At 46.8% G+C, this 8,136-nt stretch overlaps 1 protein-coding gene across 4 annotated transcripts in view; it reads left to right on the top strand.

Annotated features, from left to right (window-relative positions):
• The first annotated feature begins 1,560 nt into the window (after positions 1–1,560).
• The window catches only part of Prkab2 (protein kinase AMP-activated non-catalytic subunit beta 2), a 17,589-nt gene continuing 11,013 nt past the window's right edge, over positions 1,561–8,136 (top strand). The window contains exons 1-5 of one of the 4 annotated variants that reach the window (XM_031374938.1): positions 1,561–1,718; positions 1,940–2,117; positions 5,528–5,694; positions 6,691–6,784; positions 6,988–7,108. In XM_031374938.1, coding sequence (XP_031230798.1) covers positions 1,965–2,117; positions 5,528–5,694; positions 6,691–6,784; positions 6,988–7,108 — 535 coding nt within the window. In that variant the 5' untranslated portion in view covers positions 1,561–1,718; positions 1,940–1,964. Of the gene's footprint in view, positions 1,813–1,844; positions 2,118–5,504; positions 5,695–6,690; positions 6,785–6,987; positions 7,109–8,136 lie in introns of those variants that run through there. The other 3 variants (XM_031374937.1, XM_031374939.1, XM_031374940.1) reach the window with 3 other exon arrangements.

Raw genomic sequence — 8,136 nt, forward strand, 5'->3', positions numbered from 1 at the left:
AAAAAAAAAAAAAAAAAAAAGTCTGGAAAACATCGTTTAGGAGATGATTTGATAGCTGCATAGTTCCTTTTCTTTTGGGGTGGATGGGTGGGTAGATGAGACAGGGTTTCACTATGTAGCTCTGGCTGTCCTGAAATTGGTTCTGTAGAGCAGGCTGGCCTTGAAGTCACAGAGATATTCCTGTCTCTGCCTCCTGAGTGCTGGGATTGAAGACATGTGCCACCATGCTGGGCTTAGTTCCCTTTTTTATTCCACTGCTTTTAACTACTTCATGGTCCAAAGTGGCTGCTGGAGCTCTGGCCATTCTATGGACATCCTATACACAAAGAGAAATGGAGAAATTCCACTTAACATTTCCCCCTATCTACCTACTAGAGAGGCTAAGAAACACATCTCTGTGGAGACAGACACTATTCTAAGGTTAGAGTCAGTACTTTAGTAAGGAGGAAAGAAATCAATGTTAAGGTAGACTCTCTTTGCTATCTCACTGTTCCTTTTTACTATTTACTTTAATTTTTAAAAATTCTAATCTATATTTGAGTGTTTTGCCTGCATGTTTGTATGTGCACCTGAAGGTGTTGTAGCCCCTGGAACAGATGGTTGTGAGCCACCTTGTAGGTGCTAGGACCAAATCCCGGTCCTCTAAAAGAACAACGAGTGCTCTTTACCACTGAACCATCTCACCAGGCTCCTCTATGACTTTCTTACTCTAACGGCTTTATGGTCTGCCTCATCTCACCAATCTACACCCTTGATCCTGTCTCAGTGACTCCAAGACCACTGAAACCTCAAGGCAAACACGCTAGTCTCACAGGATACCTCTCACTGTCTCAGCTCACTCGGCATCTTCCGTGCTTAGAGTTCTTTGACCCCACTGGGCCCTCCATCAGCCTATCTTATCTTCACTCTAGTCCAACAGTATATTCCCAGCCTACCCTGTGCTCTCAATTCCGCTGGTGCCTCCTCGACGAAACTTCACTCATTAGCCGTATGCCTTAATTCACACAGCTAATCACAGTAAGAGAAAACACCACTTTGATGAGTTGGGCACCACATAAAAGTAAGTCTTCTGCAGTACCTGCAATCACGTGTCTAGTCAATACTCTGTCCTACTCTTTATTTCATACCTCCTGGGACAACTAAAAAGAGGTCGCTTGGTAGAGGTGTACGCGGAGTAAGAGAGCCACACGAATGTGGATCCACTATCCACCGCTGTCAAGCCGTTTGAGGTGATCATGTTAAAGTGCAGATTCTAATTCCGAACCTAGGGCACGGCGAGGCCTCAGATTCAGCTTTTCTAATAGGCGTGTGTCCCACGGGTAGACAAACTGCTTAGTAAGAAAACGCCCCACTATCAACCCCCGGGCGGAGAGTTTCCAACCCCAATCCGGACCGGGACCCCACCCTCGGCCCCGCCCCAGGCCGGAGCTGCGCACGCACCCACCACAGAGGCGGCCGTGGTGCTGGTGCCTAGAGAGGCAGGCGACCCAAGCTGAGGAGGGGGCGGGGCTGGAGCTCAGGGGGGCGGAACAAGAGGCCCGGTGGGCGGGGCCAAAGGCAGAGGCGGTACCGCGTCGCGGGCCTTGTAGCCATTTTAGGAGGAAACCCGGTTCGCCGGCTTGGGGCGCGGCTTCAATTTCAATAACTTTATTAGTCTCCTTGTACGCCGAACAGCCGGCGTGCGTGTAGCCACGCGAACCCAGAGCGCATCGCCGGAGGTGAGCGGCGTGGGGGTATGCGGGACCAGGGCTGTGGGGCAGCGAGGGCTCCCGGAGCGGGTTCTCCGAGCTGAGTCAGGCGTCCGCGAAGCCGGTAAGGGAGGGGACCCCGGGCGCGGTCTCCTGCGGCGGGGATTCCCTTCCCGGGCGCAGGGGCGGGGCCGGGGCGCCCTGACGCGGCCGCGGGGGTGTTCCCCGCCTGGTGTCATTCCCCGCGGCAGGTTGCCCCCGACTCGAGCTGCAGCCATGGGAAACACCACCAGCGAGCGGGTGTCCGGGGAGCGCCACGGTGCCAAGGCTGCTCGAGCTGAGGGCGGCGGCCATGGCCCGGGAAAGGAGCACAAGATCATGGTGGGGAGCACCGACGACCCCAGCGTCTTCAGCCTCCCCGACTCCAAGGTGAGCTAGCGGGGCTGCCTGCTGCTCCGCCCTTCTTGGTTCTTCCTCCTCATTCTCAAGGGTTATGGGCTTTTTAATTAGAAGGCTATTCCACGGACAGAGATGTTGGGTGTTAATTCCTCCTCAAATTAGGATAGAAGCGCGGAGTTGCTTTCCTGCTGCCCTGAGTAATCTGTGGGCCAACCTTTTAGGACTAGTACCAACGACCCATCCCCTGCCCACCCCATCCTTGGTTCTACGTGCAGGTTGCCCTCTTCCAGAGCTTGCAGGATGTATTGGTTGTGAGCGCGGGTGGAAACTTCGGAGGGTGCGTTGTCTGAGCTATTGATAACGGTCTCAGTTTCTCACATTGGCCTCAAGGTAGCAGATGACTCTTTCTTGCTCTCTCTTAAGTGTTCTGCAGCACCTCTTCGATCTTCATCAACCTTTGTGTGGCTCTGAGCCGCCATCACTTGATTACTTGAATACTTTCCCCTAGTCTTGGGGATCAATATAGGACATCATTTGGTTAATGGCTCAGATTTTTTGAAATGTGCCGTTTTAAAATGCAGCTGTGTGTTTTGCACACTTGGCTGCGCTTCACAGGAGAGCAAGTCAATTCCCTTCACTCCTCAGAAGTACTTCAAAATGTTGCCCGAGGCTCAAAACCACCCTTTACTGCACTGAAGCCTTTGCTATTAATGCCATAGACTTTCAGCCAGAGACCACTTTTGGTCACCCAAAAGAAGAACTAGATGGAGCTGACAGCAGTGTGATTGCTACCCTATTATTCCTAGTCACTTAGAATGTCAGCATTAAATACATTTAATTTCTCCCGGTGGGTTTTCTGGAGTGAAAAAGAAAAACTAGCATGTTGTGGTTGGGTGGGGAGGTGGAAAATGTTTGACATTTATCACTTTCCAGTGAACTGAGGCTTAGGATAGTAAATAGTGTGTTATTTACCACTTTGACGGCACATGAAATTTGGATTATACACCTTATTTTCTTGGATCCTGATTGAGAACGCTGTTAGAAAAGTGAGTCATTGAACCATCCATTTCTTGAGGTTCTCTCTTCCCTGTTTGCTCTCCTCTAGGACTCATCATCTGAGCCCTGTACTCAGCCTAGATTTTCTTCTCCAAAGCTTATCTAGAATGACAGACAGGCCGTGTATTTTTGCTCATTCCTACATTGATGACTCAGGATTTGGGTACAGTCAAACTGTGACTGCAGTAATTGGTGTCCTGAATAAGAGCCAGGCTGCTCTGTGTGAATTTAGGCCTGTTCTGGATCATTCTTTCCCTCGTCTCTTGCCATTTGTGAAATGAGAAAAGTAGTTCAAACAGTTACCCGTGTCTTATCAGGATTGAAAACTTTATAGTTCATGTACCGCCCCCCAACCCCACTTCCACCCAACCACACACTGAATTTCCTTAAACATTTGCAGGCTGTAATTTGAATTACCAGTTTGCTGCTGTTCCTAATGATTCCACTGATGTTCTAACTCGAGCAGACAGTTTTTCTGCTTGTCAGCTGCAGTCGCTCCTACCACGGAAATGTCATGTCATAAGTGGAAGGGCTTTGCTCCAAAGCCAGGCATATTAATAGTTTGGAGCTTTCAAATCCTAAACTGAAAATCCTTAAGTCATAAAAGTAATGGGTAAGAACCATGGGGCTGGGGGCATCTTTGCTTCAGAGGTCAGGCTTATCAATAGACTACTCAGTGCTTCTCAGTCCTATTTGTATGACAGGATCCCCCAGGAATGCTTTAAAAACCTTACGGGAAATCTGACACACTTATAAAGTGAACTGTGTATATGCCACCCGGTTAAACGGTGCTGAAAGGTCACGAAAGACTGTTCCTCTGGGATCCAAGCCACTCCCCTACCAACCACTCTGAAACAGATTTCAAACAGGTCAACAAATGGTATTTCTAACATTTTAGGATGTACCAGAGGCAGAAGCAGGAGGATCTCTGCCAGTGTGGACTAGAGTGAGAATTTGACCCCTAGAAAAAAACAAGACATGCTTTTCCTCGTTTATTGTAATATGATAAGAGTATTGTTACCTGAAGGCTTTTAAAAAATATATTCCCAAAATCCTGTGGGGGACTCAGAATCTGAGGGTTGTATTGAGGCATATGTAAACATTCGCAATGCAGCTGTCAGCCCCAGTGCATTGCTTTAAGGTTATGGAGGCTGCAGCTTTGTCTGAATCCAGTCCCCTGAATAATGTAAAAGTCCCTTTTCCTTTTCCATTTGCTTTGGTTTGTATTTTTACTGCAGTCTTTAAGGACTACCGAGAAACAGATGGAAGGTAAACTTTTTTTCATTTTGGAAAGAGCAGGGAAAAGCCCAAATAAATAAGCTAGTCTTTTCTTACTCTAACCCTCATTATTTCATTTGTAATGCCTGGCTTGGTACCATGCAGCCTTATTTACCAGTCAGTGAAGCCATCCCAAAGGAGCGACTAGCAAACTTTTTCTGTAAAAGGCCAAATAATACATGATATGGCAGTGGGACATACAGCCCGCCGTAATTTCCAAGGTCTACAGTGAGCTGTGGATGATAAGTAAACACGTGGGTGGCTGTTTCCAAACGAATGCTTTGTAAAAGCAGTCTGGCTCATGACTGGAGTTGGCCCATGCCTGACGACAAGGATGGCCTTGGAAAGAAACTAAGGGATTTGTTTTTCTCAGAAGCCTATAAACCCTATTTAGTAATGGATCTGCTTTTGCTCAAGGAAGCTGCTTTTGATCTTGTGCTCCTAGAGCTCCAGGATGTCATGTATCCTCCTGAGGTGATTTTATGACCTGGCCTAGGTAAGCAAGTAAGGTTTCATAACCATTTCAGCAGTACTGGCTCAGTGACATGGTTTCCGAATGCCTGTCGATTGATGGATGATGGTACTGGAGATGAAACTCAGGGCCTCGTGCTCAGAAGGAAAGTGTTCTGCACTGAACTGTCTCCAGCCCTTAAAATTTTAATGCCCTGTTTTATAACCAAGTAGCTAATACAGCACTGTTAATTACTTGGTAATTTTGGTATCTCTGATTGGTAGTAGACAGAGAACAATTTGTCTCAAAACATATAGCTGACTTAATTTTCCTTTAAAGAACCGTACTTGGCTTTCTTATAGTTTATTATGAGGTATTCAGGAGCATATCTTAATTGCCACATACAAGCTAAGCTGGTAATATGAAGGAAGGGTTTGGAGGTGTTTTTTTGAAGGGTGATCCAAAGGTTCTACCAAGGAGAATGATGTGTGCCATAGTTCTTTTCTATAGTTTGTTCATACCCTGATTCAGTTGCTGAATTTGGGCTGTCTGACTTTAATTGACACCTAACTTAATGCCCCTTAAAAACCTTTGGGACCTCTTAAAAACCCTTGGGTCATAATTTATTCTAGGGATGACCTACTCCTTCTTACAGCTCCCCGGGGACAAAGAGTTTGTACCCTGGCAGCAGGACTTGGATGACTCTGTGAAGCCCACCCAGCAGGCCCGGCCCACTGTTATCCGCTGGTCTGAAGGAGGCAAGGAGGTCTTCATTTCTGGGTCCTTCAACAATTGGAGCGCCAAGATCCCTCTGATTAAGAGGTGAGGACAGGCATCTCTGTTGAGTACAGTGTGCAGGAGCAGACACCTGGATGCCTTTCTCAAGGAAGAGAATGGGCCTCAGGGAGTGTCTGACAGCACTGTGTGTCCACGCTTCAGGACTCTGCTTCTCAAGCTGTTGCTTGTCTGGAAATAACTAATCCTATTGCTTTGATTTCTGTATTAAAGCAAAGTACATTGTGACATTGTAGGTATAGTGCCAGTTCATTGCTGCCAAAGCAGTAGTGAATGATTTAAGTGGCTGTCAGAGTGACCCTTTGTGGAATAGGTCATTTTCCAGAAAAGGCTCACCAAACTATGAGAAGAGTACCCTGAACTATTTCCTGACCCAAACTTACCTTTTATGTTATCCATACTTGTGAAGACTCTGCTTTGTGTGCAGCGTGTGTTTTTGTGTATGTGTGTACATGTACATGTGGACCCGGATGTGTGCATGTGAAGGCCACAGCAAGACCCAGGCATCTTCCTCTAGCTTTCAGCCTCGTTGCCTCAAGACAATCTCACGGAACCTCAATTTCTCCATTTCAACTAGCTTGACTGGCCAGCAGTTGGCTCGGGGTCTGCTTGTCTCTGCCGCCCAGTACTGGAGTTACAGGCGTGTGTCGCTACACACAGCTTTATCCATGGATCCTAGGGATTCACACTCAGGTCCTGAAGCTTACAACAAGCACTCTTCCTGCTTGAGCCCATCTCCCTAGCTCTAAGAAATCTGAACGTTTTGTCAGCCGCCCCTCCCCAACCCCAGCCTCCCCACAAGTGATCAAGAACAGCGTTGGTGGTTGGTGAGAGAGAGGTTGACAAGCACATGTGTTGACTGACCCAGAGGATGGATTTGTACTTGTGGGGGTGGGGTGAGCACAAGGGCTGTAGCTTAGAAACGGACGAGGTCGTTGTGGTGGCCCGATCACATCCTCTTACTTTTTCACACTCTCTTCTTTAAGGAACTTGGCCTGTTTGACCTTCTGTTTTCTTCTCTAGTCATAATGACTTTGTTGCCATCCTGGATCTTCCAGAGGGAGAGCACCAGTACAAGTTCTTTGTGGACGGACAGTGGGTTCATGATCCATCAGAGGTAAGGCCTGGATTGGCAGCGGAGCCTCAGTGGCCTCCTTATGCCTTACTGCCCTCCAGGTTAGTGGGCAACAGGCTCCCTACAAGAGACTTGTCATAGAAGTAGAGGGCCGATTGGTGACAATGTGGATTTAAAAGGGAATCTAATTCCATTCCATTTATTTATTTGTTTGTTTGTTTGTTTATATTTCTTCACTGTTTCAGCCCGTGGTTACCAGTCAGCTTGGCACAATTAATAATTTGATCCATGTCAAGAAATCTGATTTTGAAGTATTTGATGCTTTAAAGCTAGATTCTATGGAAAGCTCTGAGACATCATGTCGAGGTAATATTGTCCTGTTGCTTTCTCTTGCTATGTCTTTCTTACAATGCATATTCCTTCCCCAAACTGGTTTATTGCTTCATTTTGCATTTTCATGTTTTCTCAGGAATCTTATAATCACTCTCACACACACACACACACACACACACACACACACACACACTCCAGCATAAATCCCATGGCATGTCTGCCTTTCTTACTTTGATACACTGTTCTCCATTTTACCTTTATGTAACCCACTAGTAGTCTGTGGTTTCAAATGCTGTTTCCAGCAAGATTTCATACTTTCCATGAGCATCTGGTGATATTACCTGTCGAGGCTGGGTACATCTACTTTGTGTTATTAACCTGAATCAGCTAGTTTGGGAGCTTAACTGGCAATTATGATTTTATGAGAGCCTACAAGTATAATTGTCACTGAGGGAGTGTGAGAAAAAAAAAGACCAAACCAAACCAATAGTTGCTCTATGTAGAATTGAATCTACTGGGAAAGTCCTGTGTATTTTTGTTCTGTGTATACTACTTGCCCCAAGGCCTTTCTCAATGCTTGTTCACTCTGGTAGCAGAAGCACATTGTGCAAAATCTCTGTAGTCACTGTCTTGTTACTAGAAGATGGGAGATGTGCCTGCCTGGAGTACTGCACACCTTATCCACTGAGCAGATCTCTTGTTTGCAAAGCCTGCCTTGGCTACTAGTCATGCCATCGTACACCAGCTCCCAGCTGTAAACTCGAGGACTTGAACCCTCAGTGGACCTCAGTCCTAATAACTGATGCAGACCCCATAGCAGAGTCCCGAGGACAAGGGACAAATAGTCCATAGCACAGTAACTACCTACTTAGAATCAGTATATAAACTTAGAACGTTAATGTGAGCGTTCTTCCTGGCTGGAGGGGCAGTGATCTTAAAAGGTTTCAGTTCTGAGGCCACTGGATCTATGATTATATTGTGATCCGCAAAGTAAGCAGTGAGCATGTGACAGTCAGTCATAGATGTAGCGGGAGGACAGAGCAGTGAGCATGTGACAGTCA

Source organism: Mastomys coucha, unplaced genomic scaffold (genome assembly GCF_008632895.1).
Source record: "Mastomys coucha isolate ucsf_1 unplaced genomic scaffold, UCSF_Mcou_1 pScaffold16, whole genome shotgun sequence".
NCBI classification, from domain to species: Eukaryota; Metazoa; Chordata; class Mammalia; order Rodentia; family Muridae; genus Mastomys; species Mastomys coucha.